The sequence below is a fragment of the Setaria italica genome, chromosome III (genome assembly GCF_000263155.2).
Source record: "Setaria italica strain Yugu1 chromosome III, Setaria_italica_v2.0, whole genome shotgun sequence".
NCBI lineage: Eukaryota > Viridiplantae > Streptophyta > Magnoliopsida > Poales > Poaceae > Setaria > Setaria italica.
Genome location: NC_028452.1, coordinates 50547494 through 50573000, shown reverse-complemented (window position 1 = coordinate 50573000; position 25507 = coordinate 50547494). Strand labels below are relative to the sequence as shown.

General features: G+C 46.3%; 3 protein-coding genes and 1 long non-coding RNA gene across 4 annotated transcripts; 1 reads left to right on the top strand and 3 right to left on the bottom strand.

Moving 5' to 3' along the window:
• Window positions 1-4790: 4790 nt before the first annotated feature.
• On the bottom strand, window positions 4791-8433 carry LOC106804190. Its single transcript, XR_001393143.2, has 3 exons — window positions 8168-8433; window positions 6943-7911; window positions 4791-4993 (listed from the first exon to the last, which is right to left on the bottom strand). It is a non-coding gene; the product is annotated as an uncharacterized LOC106804190 (long non-coding RNA).
• Window positions 8434-11638: 3205 nt separating this feature from the next.
• Window positions 11639-13858, top strand: LOC101766907 (BTB/POZ and MATH domain-containing protein 1). Its single transcript, XM_004964182.1, has one exon. It carries the CDS (start codon window positions 11639-11641, stop codon window positions 13856-13858), a length of 2220 nt encoding a protein of 739 aa, XP_004964239.1.
• A 788-nt stretch (window positions 13859-14646) lies between these two features.
• LOC101761347 (carotenoid 9,10(9',10')-cleavage dioxygenase) lies at window positions 14647-20825 on the bottom strand. The gene is made up of 14 exons (XM_004963291.4): window positions 20518-20825; window positions 20062-20132; window positions 19783-19797; window positions 18759-18870; window positions 18347-18446; window positions 18155-18217; window positions 17288-17398; window positions 17007-17191; window positions 16692-16830; window positions 16099-16216; window positions 15918-16019; window positions 15511-15762; window positions 15271-15382; window positions 14647-14924 (listed from the first exon to the last, which is right to left on the bottom strand). The coding sequence occupies exons 1-14, from the start codon at window positions 20737-20739 to the stop codon at window positions 14889-14891; spliced, it is 1638 nt and encodes a 545-aa protein (XP_004963348.1). The 5' UTR covers window positions 20740-20825; the 3' UTR covers window positions 14647-14888.
• A 2697-nt stretch (window positions 20826-23522) lies between these two features.
• On the bottom strand, window positions 23523-24206 carry LOC101760945. The gene has a single exon (XM_004963290.3). The coding sequence runs from the start codon at window positions 24136-24138 to the stop codon at window positions 23701-23703; it is 438 nt and encodes a 145-aa protein (XP_004963347.1). The 5' UTR covers window positions 24139-24206; the 3' UTR covers window positions 23523-23700.
• Between the last annotated feature and the right edge of the window lie 1301 nt (window positions 24207-25507).

Here is a 25507-nt window from a genome sequence, read left to right as displayed (position 1 = left end):
CAGGCTTCAGTGAGTTCACTTGGTTGACCAAGGGTGGCAAGTATTCTTCATTCGACAAACATCGACAATTCCTTCCTCCTGACCATCCTTTCAGAACAGATATTAGAAATTTTACGAAAGATGTCGTAGTTAATGAGCCCCCACCGCAGATGTTGACCTTAGCCTTGGTTCGTGCTCAGATAGACGCTCTTGAGGTCAATAATCATGAAGGTGGGTTTGTGGGATATGGCGAGCAACATGCTTGGACTCAGAAGTCTTGCTTGTGGAATCTCCCCCATTTTGACGATCTTCTTCTCCCACATAATATTGATGTTATGCACACTGAAAAGAACATCGCTGAGGCAATTTTTGGTACAATCATGGACATTCCTGACAAGACAAAGGATAACGTGAAGGCTAGAGTGGATCAAGCAAGGTTATGCAACAGACCAAAGCTAGACATGATGCCTCCTAGAGCCGGCAAGTCGTGGAGAAAGCCTAAGGCCGATTTTGTCCTGACGAGGGCCCAAAAGAGGGAGGTATTAGAATGGTTCCAAACGTTAATGTTCCCTGATGGGTATGCAGCGAATTTGAAGAGGGGAGTGAACCTAGCTACTTTGCGAATCAACGGGCTCAAAAGTCATGATTACCACGTATGGCTTGAGCGCCTACTCCCGGTGATGGTTCGAGGCTATGTACCTGATAATGTCTGGCAAGTGCTAGCGGAGTTGAGCAATTTCTTCCGTCAGCTGTGTGCTAAGGAATTATCTCGGACTGTGGTTGCAGAAATGGAAAGAATGGCGCCACACGGTAAACTACCTGTACCAAATAATGAAGATTATAACATTAACCCCAACACATATGACGGAGATTTTTTCCAAGAAGATGGGCTCGAAGGGATTTTTGAGATTGATTTAACCGACGCTTTCGCAATGGAAGTAGACAATGAAAGGGTTGTTGACGATGACGCTGGAGAGGAGGTTCATAATATGAAGGAGTTAGAATTACTTCAGCGGTTACAGTTAGGACAGGACATTGATGATGACGCTGAAACTTCGGAGCACGAGAATGATTTGTTTGACACGCGTGACAGTGACGATGAGACTTATGATCCAGCTAATCCCGATCATGACGATTATTTCTAAGACATGTATGGATCGTGGCAATTTATTTATTATTTGTCATACCATGTTATTTTTGAAATTATGTTTTATTTATATATGTGCTGATTGGTTTACTCTTGGCAAATGCAGGTGATTGAACAATGGTGGGCGGTACGAGGAAGATTGCTGCGCTTTACGAAAAATTAAAAGCTGCAGCTTCCGGGTCAGGTACACGGTCAGACGCATCGAGAGGTCGAGGAAGGCGTCGAGGGAGGGGTGGAGGCAGGGGTGACGCACCCGTGGAGGAAGCGGTGGGGGCACAGGTCTTGGCTAGAGGCAGGGGTCGGGGCAGGGGTCGAGGAAAGGGTAAAGGGGTGAGGGCCCCGTCGCCTGTGCCTTCGTCGTCGTCGGAGGAGGAGGAGGAGGAGGTACCCTCCGCGCACGCCTCTAGTGACGAGGCGGAGGTACAGGAGGAGCAGGAGCAGCAGAGGGAGGAGGGGGAGGAGGCAGGGGAGGAGGGAGGGGAGGAGCAGTCCAAGATTTGGTTGCGAGGTCCCTCGTCCCTCCCGAGGCGACCCATCCCTGATCATTTACGCCCCCTGATTCAACCCGCTGGGGCAAAGTAAGTTTCTTCACATATTCTCTGTACTTTTGATATGTTCAAACTCACATATTAATCACTTGTGCAGGAGTTGGACTAAGCTCAGTGGGGGTGCCCACAACCGCAAGGTCAACGGCATCGTCGGTCTTTTGTGTAGGCTACACTTCCCCGGTCTAGTGGTCTTCGCCGGACAGGAGGAGCCGGCCTACACGTGGGACCACTACATCGCTGCCGCCGACGTCGGTGATCGTGACCACAGGCAGTTTGCGAATAAGGCGGAGCGGGTGAAGGCCGAGCTGTGGGTAAGTCTTCGCAGCACTACATTGCTTAATACATTCTTGATATAATAATTGTATGCTTGCCGTCTATACGCAGGACTTTTATAGATGTCAGGAGGGCTTCGAGGCTAGGGCGGCCTCCGTGATTGAACAAGCCGCTAAGAAGCTTGTTAAGGACATGCACTACGAGGCGCGCGTTCAGGCCATCATCGACTTTTATGCTGAATACAAAAGGATGAGGATCAAAAAAGAAGAGGCCAGGACAATGAACCTGACCAAGGAAGAATTCATGGCGGTACGTACATAAAGACTATATTTACTATTTGAGAGATTAATTACGCTTAATTCCGTTATTTATATGTCATACACTTCATATAGGTGCCTCCGTGGTGGTGCCGATCCTTTACCCGGTGCTGGGAAAAAATGGTGGACGTGTGGTTGCAGCCTGGGTGGTTGGAGAACCACAATGCCTGCCGGGAGCGGCGTCTGCAGATGCCATATGCATCACACCATCAAGGCAGTCTGAGCCTTGATGAGTACAAGGAAAAATGGGTACGTGAATTCATTTCTGTTTTCTCAGACATAATACTGCATATTTTGTAATCATTTTACATTTTTTCCGCAGACTTCATCACATGATGGTCAGGAGTGCTCCCGGTTCAAGGCATGGGTTATGTCCAAAAAGGGCAAGGCCACGGCAGACATCGACTTCAACCCGGAGGACCCGCCCGAGGCGTACAGCCATCCCAGCATCCACAGCCGCGTCACCGAGTACACAGCCATGGCGAGGGAGGTTCACGGGCCAGAGTTCGATCCGAGCTCTCAGGATATCGATCCTGAAATAGTGATGAGGGTAGGAGGAGGGAAGAAGCATGGCAGGTATTGGATTGGAGATAGCGTGATCGATACTGCCAGTACTCCCACTCTCTCCCAGATCCGAGCAAGGAGCACGGACTCGAGCCCCGCGATACGGCCACGGCCTACCGCTGCACAGCTACAGATGCAGGCTCTGCAGGTTAGTTGTGTTTCTTTAATTTTTCATTCATTTTGTACTTACCTTTTGCTTGACAATAAGTGGTTGGGATGAAATATTGTAGGCCCAGGTGGAGGTAGAACGGAAGCGCCGAGAGGAACTAGAGGCGAGGATCGAGGCGGATCGGCAGCTTGAAAGGCAGAGGACGGAGCAGATGTTCCAATACATGCAAAGTGTGTTCCACAGTTTAGGTCAAACTCCACCACCTATGCCACCGAACCTCTTCCCGCCACCTCCACCACCTCCTGCAGCTACTCCTGTGAGTCAATCTCAACCTTACAATCAATCTAGACTTACTTCCACTAGAATTACTTGTTTAGACTATGAAATCTCTTTACCTACATTTGTGCAGAATCAATCGGCGGCGTCCAATGCAGAATCTTCCTGGGGGCACTGGACACCTGCACGTCCTCCTCATCCTCCTCAGTGACTTGTCATTTCTGTGTTTGTGATGCAAAACTTGTGAATTACTTATTTAGACGAGAACTTATGAATGCTATTTGTGTGCTTGTGAATCCTGTGGTGCAATTTATATGCTTGTGCTGCCATTAATATGCCTGTGTATCTGTGGTTGTTTTTTGAGAGGGGTCCTTTATACCTAACATTTCTATTTTGTAGCAGGAATTAGGACACTTTGCCGAGTGTTAGCACTCGGCAAAGAGGCCATTTCTGGTAGTAGTAGACGGGTTTGCCGAGTGTATTCTTCAAACACTCGGCAAAGGGGTCAAAAAATTTGGCGAAATTGCTTGTTTGCCGAGTGCCATTAGGTAGGCACTCGGCAAACACAGGCCATTTGCCGAGTGTTTTCAAGAAAACACTCGGCAAAGGGGGCATAAAAAATGGCGGGCCGGGCATCTTTGCCGAGTGTTTTATTAAATACACTCGGCAAAGATGGAAACTTCGCCGAGTGTATTTAGGGAAACACACGGCAAAGGGGGCATAAAAAATGGCGGGCCGGGCATCTTTGCCGAGTGTTTTATTAAATACACTCGGCAAAGATGGAAACTTCGCCGAGTGTATTTAGGGAAACACACGGCAAAGGGGGCATAAAAAATGGCGGGCCGGGCATCTTTGCCGAGTGTTTTCTTAAATACACTCGGCAAATCTGGAAACTTCGCCGAGTGTAATTAAGAAAACACTCGGCAAAGATTTAGACTTCGCCGAGTGTCGGCCGTCAGACACTCGGCAAAGCTTCCGTCGCCGTGACAGCCCGTCAACGCCTTTGTACCGAGTGTCATATTTTGCCGAGTGTATTGCGGCACTCGGCAAAGGCTTTGCCGAGTGCCCGATGGTTGACACTCGGCAAACAACCTGTTTGCCGAGAAAAACTTTGCCGTGTAATGTTCGCCGAGTGTTACACTCGGCAAACACTTTGCCGAGTGTATTTGGCCCTTCGCCGAGTGCCTGGGGCACTCGGCAAACTTACTGTATCCGGTAGTGTGTTTGGAAGGAGGGGGGCTAAATTTTAGGCCCCGTCATGTCGAATGTTTGGACACTAATTGAGAGTATTAAACTTAGACTAATTACAAAACTAATTACATAATCTCTAGGCTAAATTGCGAGATGAATCTATTAAGCCTAATTAGTTCATGATTTGATAATGTGGTGCTACAGTAACCATTCGCTAATGATGGAGTAATTAGGCTTAATAGATTCGTCTCACGATTTAGCCTAAGGGTTCTACAATTAGTTTTGTATTTAGCTTATGTTTAGTCCTTCTAATTAGTATCGAACATCCGATGTGACAAGGCTAAAATTTAGCGGCCGGTATCCAAACTGATAGAGAGAAGTGAACCGAGCAAAAATGCAGGGGGCAGCCAGCAGGGCAGCAGGAGCTGCTTACTGGCATGCTTGGGACGGACACCATGAGAGATGGCTCCCCTCTTGGTCAATGTCAACCCACACATCTGGCCATGCTTGTTAACTGACACGTACTGAAACTGCAGAGTCCATCTTCCTCTTCCTCCGAGGTAGCATCCACAAGGTACTGCTCGCCTACCTAGTACAGTGAACAAATTGTGGAGTACTCTACAAATCAGGGGAAAAAAGCAATATGGATCTTCAAGAGCAAGGAAATGTTTCAATTAATTCAGAGCAGTCACGAACCGTCAGAATGTGGGCAACTATAATAATCATTTGAAAAACTAGTCCGAATGGCGCGCCATGCGCGCCTATATAAATTTTTTTAAAATCAAACATTTACGATGTTAAAGTACTATTATATTGATATATATTGAATTAAATCAAGAAACCAATCAAACTAAAAAAATTAATTGACAATATTTGAACCGCACTCCAAATTAGCTATATTTTACGTCGTATTGGTTTTTCGAGTACCGTATAATATTTCCATGTAGAAGAATTTGTCGTTTTTAGATGTTTAACATATGTGGCATTGATGTATGGTTGGGATTGAAAAAATGAAAAACGGAATCAGTTATAAATAATTAGAATAATTTTGTAAAATTATGTTTATTTGTAGAAACAAAATCAAAAATCTAGGTACATGAAAGGACCTCTAGGCAAGTGGTTAGAGCACCTGAGTAGCATCCAGCAAGCGACTTCTCGTGGGAGTGAATTAAGTAGGTCCGGAATGATAAAATTATAAAAAAATTAAATAGGAGATTTCCTGATGACTTTGGTAAAAAAAAATTACATTACAACATTACATCGTAAAAGGAAACTAAAACTCGTATGATGGCATTTTATTTGAAGAAACAAAAATAAAAAAAAGGTAGTTACAATATCACGCGATAACAATAGATTGTAGAAAAAAAATAAAAACACTCTAACACATTGCAAGGTTCATAGTAGTTACAGTGTCACAATTTAACGATAGATTGGTAAAAATAATCAAGAACCGAAAGCTGGCATCATGAAAAAAACAATACGGCCCGCCAGCTTCAGCCGGGCCACGCAATTGGCGGGGCGGCATAGCCGCATACACCGGAAGAGCAGGGGACTGGAGAGAAGCGGAGAACAGGACTACGGTGCCTAGAATTATTGCTCCGATCCCAGGCAGATGTGTCGATGTAACTACAGCAGCAGCACACTGAAGTCATTCCCAAATACGTGCAGGGATGCGTGGGTTCCAACTAAAAGAATCACATCACACTTACACTTAGTTGATATGATTTAGCTTCTTTAAGCACAAATGACAAGTAAGTGTATGTCATTGCAACACATCCTCTCCGAACACTTATACCGGTCCTCTCAATTTTCCAAGTACGTACTCCCTCCGTCTAATTAGAAAACTGTTGTTCTACCTAGGAACTCTAAGGACAGATTAACAAGGGTAACAATGACTTGACTTTTGGGACAAATTTTGGATCTTAGAAATTTATTTATTCTTTGGGACAGAGGGAGTACAATGTACTAAAACACGCGATGGCAGTTCCAGGCTGCGTTGAACATTTTCAACAAGATGAAAGCAACTGGGAGTGACAGTATGTATCCGAAGCAATAGAAAAACAACCAACCTTTATCGCAGTCACAGGCTCACTGCAGCTACTGCACCAAGCAAAATACCATCGTCTGAAAGGCCATCGATATACAAGATCCCAGCAGACTTTTCCCCGCAAAAACCACCAGAGGCAGTAAATCAATTACAGCCTTTGAATTTGGTTCGTCTCATTGCATCCAATGAAATGGTAACGATATTACTGGGAAGTACTAGTATCATCTAATCTACTTCCTCCATCCCAAATTGCTATCGTTTTGACTTTTCTAGATACATAGCTTTTATCATGCACCTAGATATATATTATGTCTAGATAAGTAGCAAAAACTATGTACCTAGAAAAACCAAAACGAATAGTAATTTGGGACGGAGGGACTAGTTTTCTGGAAAAAGAAATGAAACAAACACAACTTGGCAATTCTTGTCAGTAAAAAGTTCTCGGTGTCGGTTCCGTTCAGTGTTTGACCCAAGAACAATGCATTACCAACCTGGAACGATGGCACAGCAGTTGGGCTACAGTCAAATGAAATGGAGACTTTCCCTTTGTTGGGATGAACAAGGCTTGGTTTTCCCAACTCAGCCTGCAGATGAACATTCAGAGTATACACAAGAGAGAAATGAAAGAGGAATAAGTAGAATACATATGTGATAAATGTGAAACAAGTCTATTTCGGCAGTGGCTAATTAGCAGCGGTATTAAATTGGCAGTGTTGATGATCAATGGTAACCAATTGATTGATAAGCTTAACGGTGCCTTGGAGCGCTAGCAAGAAATTTTAAAGGAGATGATGAGTTGAACACAAGACAAGATTACGCATTCCCTGTTCTTTCCGAAAGGAATTCCGTCTTCCTTGTGATAGAAGAAGAATTGGCTGGCTTTAGGGGGGATTGAGGGCGCCTTTTTAAGTTAGGCAGCAAAGTGCAGGGGAGAGAAAGAAATGGAGATGCATAACAGGAATCATCATTCATTCATATATACATTGACTCGTAGACCTAGTCTCCTTCAGGAGAAATTTGCTGGATCAAAAGTTCATCTTGAACCGACAAACCACAAATTCATCTCGAAGCGACGACTAACCCAAAATTCATTTGGACCAACAGCATGAGTACAAGGGATAAGCAGATTCACCTGCATGGATTGGGTCCTCTGATCGCCAGGATATGATGTCTCTAGGAAGCAAGACGAAACGGGGAAGAAGAAACGACAAAAACAAAGATGTGTGGATGAGAGAGGTGATAGTAGGTGGATCAACCGGGGAATCTGCCGGAGAGGGCCATGGCGAAGAGGAGGACGCCGATGTAGAAGAGGACGACGATGAGCTTGGTGTGGAACAAGGCGAAGAAGAGCTTGACCATGAACACCAGCAGCAGGGCGTTGAACAGCAGCGTCAGCACCACCTCCATCCAATCCAAGCAGCTTGCGGTTGGTGATGGCCTGCTGCTGCTGGTCTGGTGAGCTGTGGAAATAAAGGAAGCAATCAGCGAAGGAGGAGACAGCGACATCCTCTTCCATCTGTCTCCACTCTATTATTATCTGCCTGCTTTAGTTAATTTGTTCCCTAATTAATCAAGCAAGCACACGAATGAAATTATTATTGGCTAGCTGGTTCAGAGAAAGCAAGAACCAAGCCAAGCATGCATTGGCGTACGTCACCACAGATGAGCACTAGTCATTCATTAATCGGAGGAGATATATGTGTGTTGTACAATAACCTGCAGTACACAGATGGATGAACATGAACACAGAGACTCGGCTAGGCTTTTCAGTAGACGAAGACGTAGCGGCCGTGGTAGGCGTCAAACCCGGGCGGAGGCGGAGGCGGATGGAAGGCCATGGAGAAGAGCTGCAGCGCGGCGAAGAAGAAGACCACGATGAGCGCCGACTTGAACGTCACCAGCAGCAGCAGCAGCAGCAGAGCATGGAACAGGGCCACCACCATATTATACACCTCCGATCGAGGATTTCAATTGAGATGGAAGTTTTGCCTCCACCATTATATGAGGTGGATGCGAGGGAACAATTACTTGTGCAGATCAGAGGAGATGGATGGTCACTCGATGTTGACAGTGGGGAATAATTAATATGACACGTGCTGAGTCAGATCAAAACAAAGGAGAGAGACGTAACAGATCCATGGATAAAGTGGTACAGTATTTTTTAAGAAAGGAAGGTAATCTGTTTAGGAAGAGTATTATATGGTTTACGTCAATTTATAATGATTCAATTACCGAAGAAAATCTGGCAATCAAATAGCCACCCTGAGGGGCTAAGATGCATGATGCATATATGCATGTAACCAAACATGATAGTGTTCCAACTTTTCTATAAAAAAAACATGGTGTTCCATGCATTCAGCCTAGCTAGGCGATGCGGTGTAAGGTTAGGAGACGTATTGTCCTCCCCATAATCTCACAGCCCCACCTAGTATCTACTATCATCATTGTGAAAGCCTTCACCTAACCCACATAATATGTGGGATAGCCTCTCCGACCACCCCCTCCAACCCTCTAAGACTACAATTTTGGATGGTTTTTGGCTATTCACATATCGAATACAGTCAATTTTTTCTTTTAGCTTTTCTCGTTCATTTATACTTTGGCTTATGTTGAGAGAAATTCAACCATCTAAGTTTTGGCCTAAACTTCTGTTTCACGAGCTCGATAGTAATTGTTCAAAAATGTATAAATTACAGGTATATAAAGTTAGCTTTTGTTCCATTAGCTTCCATGATTCATTCTACGTATATAATTTTTTTATTTTCTCAATTTCATGATTTGTAGCCTGAACCTTTATGAATCTGTGTTATTTCTACGTTTGATCTGCGGTCCTACTCATAGTAGGAGTAGGAGTTTCCAGAGTAACTTTTTTTTTAAGAATCAACGGGGCTAAGAAAGCCCACCTAAACAATTTTCATTTCTCCAAAGCGGGATTACAAGATCAGGCATGCATCCTTGTTGCCAAAGATAGTGATTATGATACATAATTGGATAGAAAAAAGAGAAAGGGAGCCGCAAGGGATTACAAATCGCAGCACAAACCCACCACACCGGATACAAAACAAGGACAGAGAAGGCACAATGAGCCGAGCCAATTCAAGCTCCAAAAGATGAAAGCTGAGGAAGCACCGGGAACGAACCACCACACAACAACCTTGCATGCCAACAACACCATCTTGCATACAAACGCCAAGCACCTTAGACAGCCCAATTCACAGGAGGAAGGAAGGCTGACAACGGGCAAGGATTAACCTCAACCTGAATCACTCCTCGCCACAAACTGGAAAACCGACTGGTACTTTGCGCCGGAGGTTGGTCATGGCCACCCGCAACTAGCGAAAAGCTAAACAGGATGCCAACAAATTTAGTGCACTACAACACGCACTGGGGGGAGAATTCCCTAGAGGGGAGTGCAGCAGAAAATTAGCGACCAATGCCAACCAAGCAAGGAGGGGCGAAGACAAGGCAAGAGCTAGCAGTGGCAGAAATTCAGCTGAGCTAAAACGGAGGTCGTGGCAGGAGAGTGAAGGGCAAACCGTGCGGAAGTGAAGCACCTCCCCGCGCGTCGGGGATGGCACTTTTGTTGCACGGCAAAAGGCACCAAAGTATAGGGTCATGCGGAGGTGAAGCACCTCCCCGCGCACCAAGCGTGACGCTTTTGCTGCACGACCATTGGTGCCCAAAGACCGAGGCACCATCGGCCCACCCTAGCGACTGAAGCGCCGCTGCATCCAAAGAACGCGGGATTGGTCAGAAAGAAGTGGGAGGGCAGCAAGCCAAGGGAAGCTGAAGGCGTTGCTGGGCCGCATCAAGATCAGGGACCGGCGACATAAGCAATCGAGGGGGCACAAACTCATGCCCCCAAGGTGGGCACGTGGCCACCCAAGCAGCAGCACATCTATGCCGGGGCGGAGCCAACGCAGCGACGGTGAGGCCCACACGTAGCATGGGGACGAACGCCCAAAGGATCCTGAGGACCCGTAGCACGGCTAGACCACGATGAGGCCCACACACAGCATGACGGGAAGGAGCTCGAGGACCAACGGCGGCCACAAGGGCAAGGACACCAGCGACCTGGGTGCCCGCTCTAGCATCCGACGTCGACATCGAGGACGAGGAGCGGGAGGTGGAGGATGAGGACTGGACGGAAGAGGCATGCGCTGACACACCGGTGGTAGCCAACGGCAGCCACGAAGCCCCTCCCCCCGAATGGCGCAGCGATGTGAGGAGGAAGGGGCACGGGTGTCGAGCGGCCAGATCGAACCCGGGGGAGGGGGGGATCTAGCGCCCAGCCACATCTTCAACTCGGAGATGAAAAAATAATTCCGCCAGTATTTTTCCTTCTCATGGGTGTAGAGCAGTAGCGGATCATTAGCCTTGAGCAATGCACGAAGCCACGGAGGATGATCAGCTATAGTAGTGCAACCAGTGCTGCAGCTTTTTGCATGCAGATGAATCGACAACCAATTGATCTCCCACAAGCTTCTTATATCCTCTTCGAATTGGAACTCGACGACTTGCTTCTCGTCCAGTAGATTGATTTTGAAGATAAGATCCTTCAAGCTCACCCGATGGTCTTGACGATCACCTCTACCTCGCGTGCTAGATGTCGGTGTTTTATACCCGACAAACTACCGAGGGGTATCCCGAGGTAGTAGATTGGTTGGTGAGGGATCGCCAGACTTGGAACTCGAAGGTAAAAGCGAGGACACAAGATACGGAATTATACAAGTTCGGACTGCCAGTGTAGCGTAATACCCTACATCCTATTTGGGGTGTTGTATATTGCGTCCTGCGCTTGGATGTTGTTTGGTGTTGAGAATTTGGTCCTCTGTTGTAGTTCTCTGAGGTCTTCGCCTACCGATCTAGGATCCTCTGCCCTTCTTTATATACTCCAGGGGACGGGATTACTAGTCGGTTACGTCGGTTACAAGGAGAAGTACTAATAGTATTACAAGTCGGTTACAAGGAGAAGTACTAATAGTATTACAAGTCGGTTACAAGCAAGTCGGTTACATGGAGAAGTACTAATAGTATTACATGCAGAATTACAGTGCAATAAATAAAGCAAACTCAGCTTCAAAAGTCGTTGAGATTCAAAATACAAAATAAAAGGGAAAAAAGAAAATAAAAGGCAGGCTCGATCTGTTGTCCATCGAATCCCATCTAGCTCAGCAACAGATCGACATGGCGGCGGCGGCGGTGGCGGCGAAGACGGCGTCGTCGCACCGGGCGTCGTTCGCTCAAGGCACTCACCAGTTTGACATCGTCGGGTACGGCGCGCTCAAGGCGCTGGGCCGCAGCCACTCCATCACGTCCGGCACCTTCCGCGTCGCCGGCCGTGACTGGGCCGTCGTGTGCCACTTGGACCCTGCCCTTGCGTACGTCTCCCTCGAGCTGGCGGCCGGCGACAACTCTGGGGCCGCCGTCACGGCGATGGCGAGCTTCGCCATCGACGACCCCACCGGCGGCAGCAAGCCCATGCAGATCGGAGACGGCGACGAGGCCACCGTGTTCACCCCGTCGTCCCGCGCCTTGAAGGTCCCGGTCCCCGACTCGTTCCGGAAGCGGGAGGCGCGCTACGTCAGCGACGACCGCCTGAGGATCCGCTGCACCGTCCGCGTCCTCGAGGAGGAGTCGCGGCCGACTGGCTACTGCTTCGTCGCCGCGCCGGCGCCGCCGGACATCACTGGGTGGCTCGCGACGCTGCTGGAGAGCGGGCGGCGGGCGGACGTCACGTTCGCCGTGGAGGCGAGCAGGTTCGACGCGCACAAGCTCGTGCTCGCCCTGCGCTCGCCGGTGTTCAGGGCAAAGTTCTTCGGAGACAGCCGGGACAGCAGCCAGGAGTGGTTCCGGGTCTACGACATTGGGGCCCCCGTGTTCGAGGCCATGCTCCGCTTCATCTACACCGACGAGCCACCGCCGGACATGACGACGGCCATGGCCCACGACCTGCTGGTGGCCGCGGACCTGTACGACCTGGAGAGGCTGCGGGTGGCGTGCGAGAAGTCGCTATGGGAGAGCGTCCAAACGGACGGCGTCTCAGCCGCCCTGTCGGTGCTACTGCGGTTGAACGGCCGGCAGAGCTGCCACCAGCTCGAGGACCTGTGCGTGGGCTACATCGCCGGCGCGTGGGACGCCGCAACGGCGACGGAGGAGTACAGGGAGCTCAAGGCGAGCTGCCCCGCGGTTCTCAACGACATCCTCGAGAAACTAGTAGTAGAAGCAAAGGCGAGCGCGTCGTCGTCGGAGAAGAGCTCGTCGTCGTCGGAGAAGAGCTCGTCGACGTACAGGGCGTCGGATGTGTGGAGGGGCACTCACCAGTTTAGCATCCTGGGGTACAGCGGCGTGCGGAGGATGCACGGCATGGCAGGCGAGTTCATCCGCTCCGGCACCTTCGAGGTCGGCGGCTACGAGTGGCAGATCCTCTACTACCCATCGGGCTACGATGAGTACAGCGACGACGACGTCGCCGTCTACCTGCAGCTGGTGACGCCCATTGATCCCGACCTCGTCGTGGAGGTGGCGGGGAGGTTCATGGTGGGAAGCCCCAACGACGTCAACGCCATGGTGGAGAGGTTCGGGCACGAGTTTTCGTACGATTACCCGGTGAGTGGGATTAGAGAGTTGGCCACCGTGGACGATGTAAGGTCAAATCTTGTGGGTCCAGACGACAGCCTCACGGTAGAGTGCCTCTTCGAGTTCGGAAACCGCATCGTCGCAACGACGGCCGCCGCCGGCCCCCGGGAGATGGCCGTGCCGCCGCCCAACACCTCCTGGCACCTTGAGAGGCTGCTGGAGGCCGCCATCGAGGTGGGGTCCGACGTCACCTTCGTCGTCGACGGGGAGTCGTTCCACGCGCATTCCCTCGTGCTCTCTGCGCGGGCGCCGGCCTTGTTGAAAGAGAGAGAGGCTGAAGAAGAGGTGAAGAAGAAAGCAGGTGGCACGAGCAAGGAGGAGGTGGTGGTCCTGCGGGTTGAGGGGATCACGGCCGTGGCCTTCAAGGCCTTGCTCCACTTCGTCTACACGGACGAGCTGCCGCCGCTGGACGATCTGGTACGCGCTGCAACTGCCGGCGACAGTAGTGTCCCGTCGTCGGAGACGAGCAGGACGCGGATGGCCCGCGACCTGCTGGCGGCCGCGGAGCGTTACCAGCTGGTGGAGAGGATGCGGCCCCTGTGCGAGAACCTGCTGTGCGAGGTGATCACACCGGAGGACGCGGCGGCCACGCTGGAGCTGGCGAGGCGCCACGGCCGGCAAGAACTCAAGGCCTTCTGCCTCGACTACATGTCGTCGCCGGGCGTGCTCACGGCGGTGGTGGCCACCGACGGTTACAAGGAACTCTCCGCCGAGGCTCTCCGGGATATGCTCAACCACATAGCTTCTGCTGCTGCCTCGTCGTCCTAGTAGTAGTACAGTACTAGTAACTTATTAACAATTCTACTATTCTACTGCCGACAATATTTATACGATTTATTTATTTATAAGTATACGAAATACTCCTACTGTAGTAGTAGTATTTGAATACTATGGATTAATAATAATAATCCAGCCAAGCCAAGCCAAGAGCTGCCGCCGAGCCGGAACGCACGCATGCCCACCACGTATCAGCAGCGCCTCAGCGCATGCTTGATCACGCACACTAGCAAGCAGCAGACTATTCCATTTTTGGTTGCATCCAATCCGACTCTAAATCGTCAGTCATGGCTGACGGCCAGAAACACGCCGCCGTTGCCTCGCCGCTGGCGCTCGCCGGCCTCCTCTTGGTGCTCTGTGGCCTGACGCTGTCGGCCGGCCTCGCCGCCTCTGCTCCTGCTCTTGAGTCCCGTGCTCGTCCCCGCGGCGCTTCTGGCTTGCCTGCTCGCGACGGGCGGCGCTGGCCCTCGGTGCCCTCGCCATCCTGTCTCGCCTGCTGCGCAAGGCGCCGGACGACCACGACTACGTGGAGCAGGGGAAGCGGCGCGTCGGGGGGGTGGCGGCTGCGGCCGGCGAGTGGACACCGCACGCCGCGCTGGCCGTCGTCAGCCACGGCCAGGGCGCCACCGACCACAAGAAGTCCAAGAATTACGACCACTACGTCGCCGGCCATATGGTACAGAACGGACGATGACACCGTCCCTACCACTTCCTTTTTTTAAAAAAAAAAACCGTCCCTACCACCCTGTACTACCTTGTAATCTTACGTACACCAACAATAATACAATACTCCAGTTATTACTATTATATGAATTCTGCTGTCATGTCTTTGCTGCCACAATAACAGAATTTGCAGGGCAGTAATAAACATGTTTAATTATATCCATGTCTAATGAATGGTAATGGCGACTTATAATAATAATTGCATATGAATTGTTTCAGACCTGCCAAGTATACACCTACAGCATTTCCATCCGCTCTTGTATACACGAGGGTGCGCAGAATCTGCAGTTGCTATATATTACCGCCCCTCTGCTGCTTGTTGCGCCAGTTGTTCCTGTTGCCAAGCACAAAGCCAGCTTGTTTAAATGTAACATCAGGGAAATCCCAAGAAAATCTTACAACTCAAAACACCAGAACAAGTTGAAATATAACACATGCCTACTATCACAGTTCTGATGCATGATATGCCACGGAATAGATGAATCTTGTTGACAGTACAGCCAGAAATATAGTGTGGTTCTCTCCTTTCTTATTGTTCATTCGAAATGATCTTTCAGATTCTTATGGCCTAATGCCGTAACCAGATGCTGTGGCAAAATAAAATAATGCATAGCTTCTAAGAACCAACTAGCTACATTTCACAAATGCAACTCAACAAAAGCGCCAAAGATGATCATTACCTCAGTTACAAAGAAGGCATGGAATCCATAAGGAACTCTGTTAGGAAGCTCAACCACAGCAACTGGATCAGCAGACATTGTCTTCGCATCTATAACATTTACTTCAGATTTCCTGCATCCATGAAAACACATGTCAAATCATGAGATTAAGAGAAATAGACATATGCTCGGTATGTTGAGTTTTCCACATCAGAAGCACTGTCTGGGGATAAGAGGATACACAGCCAAGGAATGGAGTACCCTGTATTTTCGTCATGCACAAAGAATATCAAATAGCCATCGTCTTCTTCTCCAGATACACCAGGCTGCTTGGGAACAAAAATCGCCTCTGAACCAAATCTTCCGGGTCCCAGGTCATATATGCCTTGTATGTTTCCTCCCACTTCAAGTTCTTTCTTACCACTCTCCGGTTCAGCGTGCAGATCAAACTTTATGATGCCAGTCACCTTCGCGATGCTGTCAAGTATGGTGCAGTAGACATAACGCTGCTTCCTGTTCTCAACAAAGTGGCACGAATTAGAACGTCTAAGAGCTTCAGCAAGCATCTAATTATAATTTCTTGATGACCTTCAGTTTATAATATAGCCAACACGGAGGAAAAGGGGAAAACCATTGCTAACTGAAGTTTAAATTCCCAATAGAGGTACCTGCCAGTATAGCTCTCATTGACACGAGGAAAATCTACAGCAGACACTGACAGTTTCTTCTGTGAAGCAGCTCCAGTTTTCATGTTGAATCTCATCTCGTACCTACAAATTTAACATTAGGGAAAAGACAAGCACTGTATTACTTCAAATCAAAATAGAGTTCAAGATTGCAGTTACATACAACTCATTCCCAAAGTTCTCGAGCTTGTCACTTTGATGCCCATTCACCTTATCCAAATCAGGATTCTCAAGGCGGCAGGTAATGAGAACAACTTCGTCACCCTCTTCCCAAGCATTAGCTGTGACGACACATATTTCAAAAGATCAGCTCAAATTAAGAAAGTGCAATGCATGGAACGACATAGCATAGCAGAGTAACACGAAAAAGATCAAGCTTTGGCTCTGTCTCCATTCTGTCAAACTACTGTTTTCGTGCTCATCATTCACCATCATGTCTCAAGTAGATGCTTGCTGTCGCTAATTCATCCCCAAAAGTATGTTCCTTTTCCTTCCTCCTAGTATTTGTTTATGTTTTTTATTTTTGTATCTCTAATAAAGATTTGGTTTCTTTTTTGGTACAGTAGTTCATACTTATGAACAGGTTAATTCCAGTTTCATTTCTGCCCAAGGTGCCAAGCAGCTACTTTAGGACAATACAATGGAGTAGCTTCTGAAGACAACACAAGTTCTCAATAAATATAAACAAAAAGGTTTGAGCAGATTGTAGAAAGGCCGTAAATAAATATTTCAAAAAGAAAACTACAGGTGCCATACCATTGTGGAATATGAAGCAATTGGGGAGTTCAAACCATCTTATGAGTTTGTCATCCTTGGCATAGCGTGGGAGAATACCAAAACGAGCTTTCTTTGTAGGATCAAACTTGTAAATAAACTCACCGTTCTTCACCATTTCCTGTATACAAGAATATAGAATAACAAGGATCCAGTTAGGAAGAGATGTTTGAACATTTTACCAACTGCCGTTGAAATAAATATTAACTATGGCATCTGTCAGCTGAATATAAATAAATGGCACAGAAAATAATGTAAACAAGACCTTTTGTGCAGAAATACAGAAATATCATTCACCTTTGGTCGGAACAACAAAGGGAGGTCCATGAAAATAGAATAATTCTCTGTTATGGCAAAGTCATGCATCATTACAGATTCTGGTATTGTTATTGGCACAGGATCAAGCATAGCCCCATCTTTGGTAATCACACGATATGTACAGTAAGGAGGCTCATGTGAGTATCCAAAGGTGAACATTTCATCTGAAATAAGGGTAAATACAACATTAAACCCAAAACCGTCAGAAAACAAAAGGGAAAGCAAGAAATAGTATCAGATTATCAGGTCAGTGTAAATACCTGTAAATGGGTCGACTTTTGGATGGGCAGTGAAAGAATGTTTCAACCTTTTGTCATAATCCAACAAACCAAGAGTCTGCAAGTCTCCATCTTCCAGGACCTTAACTACATCTGAAAATGTGGCATGCTCTGCATGAGTATGGTTACTGCATGGGTGTGGGGTCTGTGGATGATAACAAGTTGCAATAAGCTGTAAAAATTATCATGAATCCAAGTGTGACTTTGGCATAGATGCAAGCAGAATGCACCAGTACAGTAAGGAAGAATAGCTAGATTTGCCATGCTTTCGTGATTACCTCGGAAAAAATTGTCAAGATTCCTACAGTAGATTGCATATGAAATCAAAATCCCCCCCCCCCCAACCCACCCACAAAAAAAAACTATTGTATCTGTCTTACACAATGTGATATGTGAGATCTCTTTACTGTGGTAAATGTTCTTTCTGATCTAAATCCTATTATGAAAGGATAGTTTGTGGGAGCAGAGGGCTAATACAAACTGTACTGGGTACAAATTTGTATCTTTTCTTTCCAAATTGGAGTCCTATTGTACCCTTTACATATACCCTCTATAGCTACATGGGACAAATGAAATCAACCAAATCTCCTCTGCATACCTTACACAGTGGATCATTACCTGAAATAGTGAATCCTACTTACTATTTCTGTACTGTCAAGCAAGTTCTAGCATATGATTTGTTCACTGTTCCTTGTTGCTACCTGAAATTCTGGGAGGAATTTTACCGATTTTCTTTGTTACAAGAGTTAGCTGACAGATGATTTGTGAAGGACCAATACCGTTGCCTTCACAACGGGGCATATGTATATGTCCATAAAAAAAGAATGTCATAACAGGTTGCGAACTTACATGGCTTATCTGCTTCTGACAAGGCCATGAGTTTACCGTGATGATATATAAGTGCAGTATTAGCTGCAAAAAAGGGTATTAGACACACAAGTAGACAAATAACCAACTTGTAGATTTACATCACGTAGAACAAAATAATGCCCCATAATTATACATGATAATGTTAAGACACTGCATAAGCTGAAGTGGTACCTGTCCCATATCCATAGGTAAAATCTAAGACTTTGAATTTTTTCCGAAGTTGTTGCATTTGGACCATAAACAATCCAAAGAATCCCTTCAGGTCTCCAATCTGGAAATAGTTGACAGAGAGGATAATCACATGCACGAATGATTTTGTAGGAGGTAGATGGACAAAGCTAAAAAAAAGGTTGGGCATGTCAAATTTCAGTTGCGGCTTGCTAAAGACATTATGTATAGTATAGTATATGTATTCAGAATCTTAGTGAATCAAGTAAAAAGGTTATACTAAATATTTCCTTTCTGAGATGCACACTTACTAGTTATAGCTAATAGAACATACTTTGGGGATGGAGGCACTACAATGGTAAGTGGCTAGTTGCTAATAATATTTTTCAGGTTTTGAATAAAAAAAGTAGTTTACCTTCATAAACTTCGCTCCACCAAAATACTCTTCTTGCTTGAGGCGAGCAGTCTTCACATATCTTGATACATAGGTAGCTTTTCCATCTTTAATACGCATGGCATGAATCATCCTATTGAACAAAATGAAGATGTATCACAGTTATCACACCTAATAAATTATTTGCATGCCCGCTTGCATTTTTTTAAGAGTGTTCACATGTATTTCTTCGCCGCATCCTGATATTTCCTTTTAATATATGATTATTGACATGTTTATCATTCTGTTCCTTCATGTTTTCTTTTCTGGTGAGGACTGAAAAACAACCAGATTACATAAAGGACGTCTTAAATTGTTCATCCAGAATTGTATGTCATTGGCAGTAACTTTATTAATTTGTTTGAGTCACCAGCGGTAGCTGTGTATGGTGACAACTTTATGATAATATAATTGTACTAATTTTGATAAGTTATGAGTGTTGGATAGCTGAGGTATTTTACTCTCTGGAGCCTTAAATTAACTTCCACCGTAATACAGATTACAGAAGCATACAGTGGTTCTAAAAAATTGACAGCCAAATATAGGCAGAACTTCTGTGGCAACACTTGAAACATCAAGTAGTGATACACACTGAATTGAACAGAACAGTTGAATGCAAAGGGATAATCGAACAGGCAAATTATTTATGTGCCTCGAAACATAAACACACAAAAGGCCCAAGATAAAATTTGCAACATAGGAAGGATACACCGTAGTTACACATTAGATTTTAAAATGCAGCGAACAAGAGCTGAAATACAAGAAAATGTTTCAACCCTGCCACGCTGACAAAAGTTCTAAATTATTTTGCAGAACAAACACAAACTAAACTTGAATGCAGAATGTGGTTAAATTCATATTATATAATTGTAGTTAAAGCGTATTTGCTAAAAAGAATCATATATAGATAAATGGTATATGCAACTGGGAGCAGGAAAAAAAACGAATGAACAGCTAGGAAGTAGGAAACTGAAGTATTCCAAGTCAAGCGGGGTGTGTCACATACCCATCTCCATCAAACCTGCATAAAAGAAATTGAACAGTAAGCAGTCAATTACAAACACGGCATGAAAATGAGAATGGGCATTTGCATAAAAAGAAATAACATTTCATACAAGTAGTGTGCGTGTCAAGGAGATGCATTCCGTGAAACAATAACTGTAGTGCATACTATTAACTAAATGTCCTTGGAAGTGCAAAATGAAGTTAATCCCATTTACAGGAAACTGGAGTAGTGACTGCCTCTTAAGATAAAGGGAAGTTGTGACGAAGAAAGAGTGAATACCAGTGATACCCAGCGACTGGAACGAACTTGGGATTAGGGCCGACCCTGACGAACTCACCATTCAAGCACTCCTGTAGATGGTCAAAAAGGAACAGAGCACAAAAGTGTGACAACAAAGAGAAGAGAAGGGTAATGATACAGAATACTCCCTAGAGTTGCAGGCTGTCTAATTCTGAACAAGCTATCCAAAATGGACGAGAAAAAACCCAAACAGAATGTGCCCCCTTGCTGAGTACTGTTAGACCCAAAAAGAATCATTAGTTTACGTTGACTTCAATAAATAGCCTGAAGTACAAGGAATCTGGAGTTTGGTCTAGTCAAAGGGCTGTATGGCATGCTGAGGAGGTGCAGAATCTCATCTGAACCCATGATTGACAGGAAAGGAAGGATTTTCTTTTTATATAATGTTTGTACGTATATATCTAGGTACCCAGAGGGAACGGGAATACTCCATACCGGGAGGTGTCCGCGGACGGGGAGGTCGGGTGCCGGCGGGGTCTCGTTAACGACGGGGGCGAAGTTGCCGGAGAGCCAGTGGAGGGGCTTGGTCTTGTCGTGGCCGAGGCGCACGGCGACGGACTCGAGCAGGTCGAGCGCCCAGGAGGCCAGCCCCTTGCTGGGGCGTGGCGCCGGCACCACCACGAGGCCGTTGTGCTGCTCCGCCTCCTCCGCCCCCATGGCTGCGGCTGCTGTGCTGACGAACTAGGGAGTGGTTGGAAATGGCGGGGAGAGAGAGAGAGAGAGACAGAGGAAGCCAAGGGACGGAAGGGAAACACAAGGGATTCTCGTAGTGGGCCGGCCGGCAGTCTTGGAGTCTAGCGGCGGTGGCGCCATCAGCGATGCAATGCGGTAGTGGCCGCGCGCGTGGCCGCGTGGCTTGCTGCCGCTGGTAACACTCAGAGGATCGACGGCAACCACTACTCCTTGTTTACCAGGACCCGACCTGCTACTCCATTATCCTGTCGTTTTACTTTAATAATCCTCACAAATTATTTCTTCTTCTTGGAGAAGGGATCACCCTGTTTCCGTAAACCACTGAACTATCTAACCTGCTTCAGACCTAGATACTACTGCGGACGTTTAGGGTCTGTTTGGTTTTGGATGAAGTTGGTTGAGTTGGAGCTTATCGGCTTTTGTAGATTGGAGCTAACTCATTTCGTGTTTGGATAGGTGAGTTGAAGCCCATCCAATCTTTTGTTTGGTTGAGAAAGTTGAGAGGGTTGGGATGGATGTCCTTTTAACACCATTAATTGTGGGTCCCACCTGTCATATGCGGGGCCCACATGTCATCCTCTTCTATTTTTTTCCTCCCTTGCATCTTTTTCCTCCCGGCTTCTTCCCGCAAGACCCTCCTCCTCCCGGCTCCTCCCCGCCAGCGCGCCGGGCCCCACCGGCGGATCCTTCCCGGCCGCCCTCGTCCTCGGTTTCTTCCCTGACTGCCCCCGTCCCCGGCTTCTCCCCAGCTACCCTCGCCCTTAGCTTCTCCCCGGCCGCCGGCGAGCCCCTCGCACCACCTGATCCTCCACAGCGCCACCGGCCGCCACCTCCCTCCACGCGCCGCCCATCCCTCCCTCCTCCCTCCTCCCTCCGCGCGCCGCCCCTGCTGACCTCTGCGCCCCCGCCGACGGCTCCTCCCCGCGCACCGGCGGCGATCAAGGGAGGCGCGCGAGCAAGCGCAGACGGAACCGAGGGAGGCGCGTGGGCGAGCGCCAGACGGCAGCCGTCTAGATCCGCACAATCCCTTCTTTTTGGAGGGATCGCTCCGACCCGGATCAAGGGAGAAGATTCCCATCTGGGTTGGATCCAACCAAATAAGAGTCGAAGTGGATTGGCTCCAACCCAACCCACTTCGATTCTAGAACCAAACACTATGCAGTGATCACCGGGGGCTGGAAGTATTTGTTCTTCAATTCAACTCAATTTCCTCTTCTTCGTTTTTTTATTTATATAGTGATCACGGGGGCCGGAAGTATTTGTTCTTCAATTCAATTCGATTCCCTCTTCTTTGTTCTTTTTTATGTACGCTACATGGGAATTGAGAACGAGAAGTCGAAATGTGGTTTCGTTTTTTTTTACCAAGAAAACTGACCCTCAGCTCTGCACATACCGAGGACTTATTCCATCCATCCATGTTTACTTCTACGGACTTAAATCTAGTAGTAGACTTAAATCTAGTAGTAGGGGATGTTTAGTTCCACGGACTAAAATCTACTGTCACATCGAATGTTTACACTAATTACTAATCAATTGCACGGGAACTAAATTGCATGGGAATTGGAACTGAATATGAGTTAATTATAAAATCAATTGCACAGGCTAATTCGCTATACGACATGAACTAATTATAAAAAGACTAAACATGAGCTAATTATTAAACTAACTGCGCTCGCGATACGAATCTATTAATTAGTGTATCTATTAATTAGTGCATGATTTGACATGCTACAGTGCTAATCATGAATTAATTCCATTATTATGCTCCAGTGTACTGGCTTAATACATTCATCTCGCAAATTAATTAGATCACGAATTAATTAATGAATTAATTCCATTATTTGACATGCTCCAGCGAATATGTACACGTTCCTCTCGCAAATTAATTAGATCACGAATTAATTAATGAATTAATTCCATTATTTGACATGCTCCAGTCGCAAATTAATTAGATCACGAATTAATTAATGAATTAATTCCATTATTTGACATGCTCCAGCGAATATGTACTGGCTTAATACATTCATCTCTCGCAAATTAATTAGATCACGAATTAATTAGACGAATTAGTCCAAGTTAATTCATCTCTCGAATTAATGCAATTGATTTTTAATTTGTCTATATTTAATAGACCTTTATTTTTTAATTTATCTATGTTTAATAGATATCAGGAACGAGGACATTGATTTTTGTAATTTATTTATGTTTAATAGTAATTTATCAACGTTTAACATTGAGTCTCAGCCTTCGTGCAATTGATTTTTTAATTTATCTAAAAAATAGATACATTGATTTTTGTAATTTATTTATGTTTAATAATAGTCATTTATCAACGTTTAATACTCCAGCCTTCGTGCAATTGATTTTTTAATTTATCAACGTTTAATACTCCAGCCTTCGTGCAATTGATTTTTTAATTTGTAATTTATCTATGTTTAACAGACCTTCATATATTTATCTATGTTTAACAGTGATTTTTGTAATTTATCTATGTTGTAATTTATCTTGTAATTTGTCTACGTCTATGTTTAATAGACGTTGATGCAATTGATTTTTGCAATTTATCTATGTTGATAGATATCAGGACATGAGGACATTGATTTTTGTAATTTATTTATGTTTAATAGTAATTTAACAATGTTTATAATACTCCTAATTAAACAACAGAATCATGACTGAACTTGAGTCCGTAGAATCAAAACACCCCCTAAATTAACAATGCTGTTCTAAAAGAACAGCAGTGACGATACAAAATATGTTTAGCTATTGATTTCGGTTAAAAAATATTTTGCCAGTTGCTGTTGTACAAATTAAGAAACTTTGAAGTGGACTGCGAGCGCCCTTTTGGCAAGGCATACATAGTACACGGCATATGTGTGTATATATGGGACTAAATTAAGGAAAGGACGGACATGGACCAAGCTGCTACTCCTTAGTCTTGAGTTTGCCTCTGACGCAGGACTTGACCAAGCTCTTGATGCCCTTGCTCTTCTTCCTGCTGCTGCTGCTTCCCGCGCTCATCGTCGTGATGTTGATGTCCATGTCCTCCTCCATCTTGAGCACGCGGTCCTCCAGGACGCCGATGCGGTCGACGAGGGTCCCCTTGGCCTGCGCCTCCTCCAGCGCCTCCTTGGCCGGCCGGCGCCGCCAGGTCTTGCTCCCCCGCGGCGTGCTGGCGGCCGACGACGACGAAGCAGTGGACGGCGACCAAGCGCCTGATGCTGCTGTACTTGTACGGTGCCCGTGCTGCTGCATCGTCATCTCCTCCAGGTAGCCCAGCACCAGGTCCAGCCGGTCCACCCTCGCCATCATGCTCGTCGCCGGTGGAACCGCCGCCTGCTGCCGCGCAACCCAAGCCGCCATGTCTGTCCTAGCTTGTACTAACTATATCGATGAACGAGCGATTATACTGTGTTCTAGCTGCTTGCTGATCGTTGATGATTGATGGCCACGGACCAGTATGCGGGCTCCAAATTTATAGCCTACAGGCAGTACCAGTACGTGCTGAGGATCGGCCGGCGAGGACACCGCAATACACGTGTCCATCAGCGCCGACGTGGCGGACGCGTGGCGCCTGGCCATGGAGGCGTGCTGCATGTGCTAGCTCGCCGGCGTAGCACGACCGGCCAGCAGTGGCTAGCTCGGTGCATCAACTCTTCTTGCACATGTGTCCGCCTCGGCACGGCACCCACTGTGGGTCGGTCGTCTCAACGTGCGCAGGCCTGGCACCAAGTAGTGGCGTGCCACGTGTACCTGCCTTTGCTTCGGAACCATCGAGAACTAGCGGCCACGCACGGGATAAGAACGGAGTACTACACATGTCGCGCCAATCTCCAGGTTTGGGGGTGTTTATACCCAGATTAAACTTCAGTAAATATATGTTTACACGAATTTGGAGTATTAAACATTAACTATTTGATAAACATTTAGTCCTTCGAATCGGTATATAAACATTTAATGTGATCCGAGTTAAAAATTAGTCTATGGATCCAAACACACGATAGTGACCTCGCCCCTCATTCAACAGCTTTGTTCGGTACAATTTTTTCCCAGCACTCCCTCCATCACGTGAAAAGTACAATCTTAGTATTTGAAAAAAATCCTTAAAAAAGTGCAATCCTAGAAAATAACTGCCCTGTTAATGGTCAACTCTAATTTGCATGTCAAAACTTGCTGCATGTGGTCAACAAATACGGGTATTAGACTCTTTTTACGCCACCAATAATCTGTCTAAAAATTAGAATTGTACTTTTTATAGCACGGAGGAAGATGCCAATGTCTTATTTAGTTTATTGTAAATTTATACGACAGTGGAGGTACTGATACGAGTCACTTTGGGCCTGCCACCTTCGAGACGGACTCCATCGATTGAACGCATCTCCATCTTAGAATAACAGCTTTAGTTTAGTTAAACTCAGGTGGGTTTAATCAGTTAAGAGATGATTTGCACCAAATAAAATATAAAAATAATATTTGACATAAGAAATATCACACTTTTACAATATTAGAGAGATAAGAAATACACTTTTTTCTTATTGTAATAAAACTCATCTTCTCTCCCTTCTTGTAAATTCCTCCGGCCATATCATCTGATTACTATACCATATCATCACATTCATTGATGTGTCACGTCATCGAATGAAATCACCAGTGAAGAACCTGTTCGGCTGGACTTATAAGCCGGCTGAAAAGCTGAAACGGCTGATTTGTTATGAAAAAAAATACTGTTCGG

What these genes read in the sequence shown, in the direction of transcription:
- LOC101766907 (XM_004964182.1), top strand. Translation starts at nt 11,639, where the DNA reads ATGGCGGCGGCGGCGGTGGCGGCGAAGACGGCGTCGTCGCACCGGGCG.
- LOC101761347 (XM_004963291.4), bottom strand. Translation starts at nt 20,739, where the DNA reads ATGGGGGCGGAGGAGGCGGAGCAGCACAACGGCCTCGTGGTGGTGCCG. An exon ending in GAGAACTTTGGGAATGAGTT is followed by an intron (nt 16,020 to 16,098) that starts GTATGTAACTGC and finishes TTAAATTTGTAG; the next exon opens with GTACGAGATGAGATTCAACA. An exon ending in ATGCCTTCTTTGTAACTGAG is followed by an intron (nt 14,925 to 15,270) that starts GTAATGATCATC and finishes GCTTGGCAACAG; the next exon opens with GAACAACTGGCGCAACAAGC.
- LOC101760945 (XM_004963290.3), bottom strand. Translation starts at nt 24,138, where the DNA reads ATGGCGGCTTGGGTTGCGCGGCAGCAGGCGGCGGTTCCACCGGCGACG.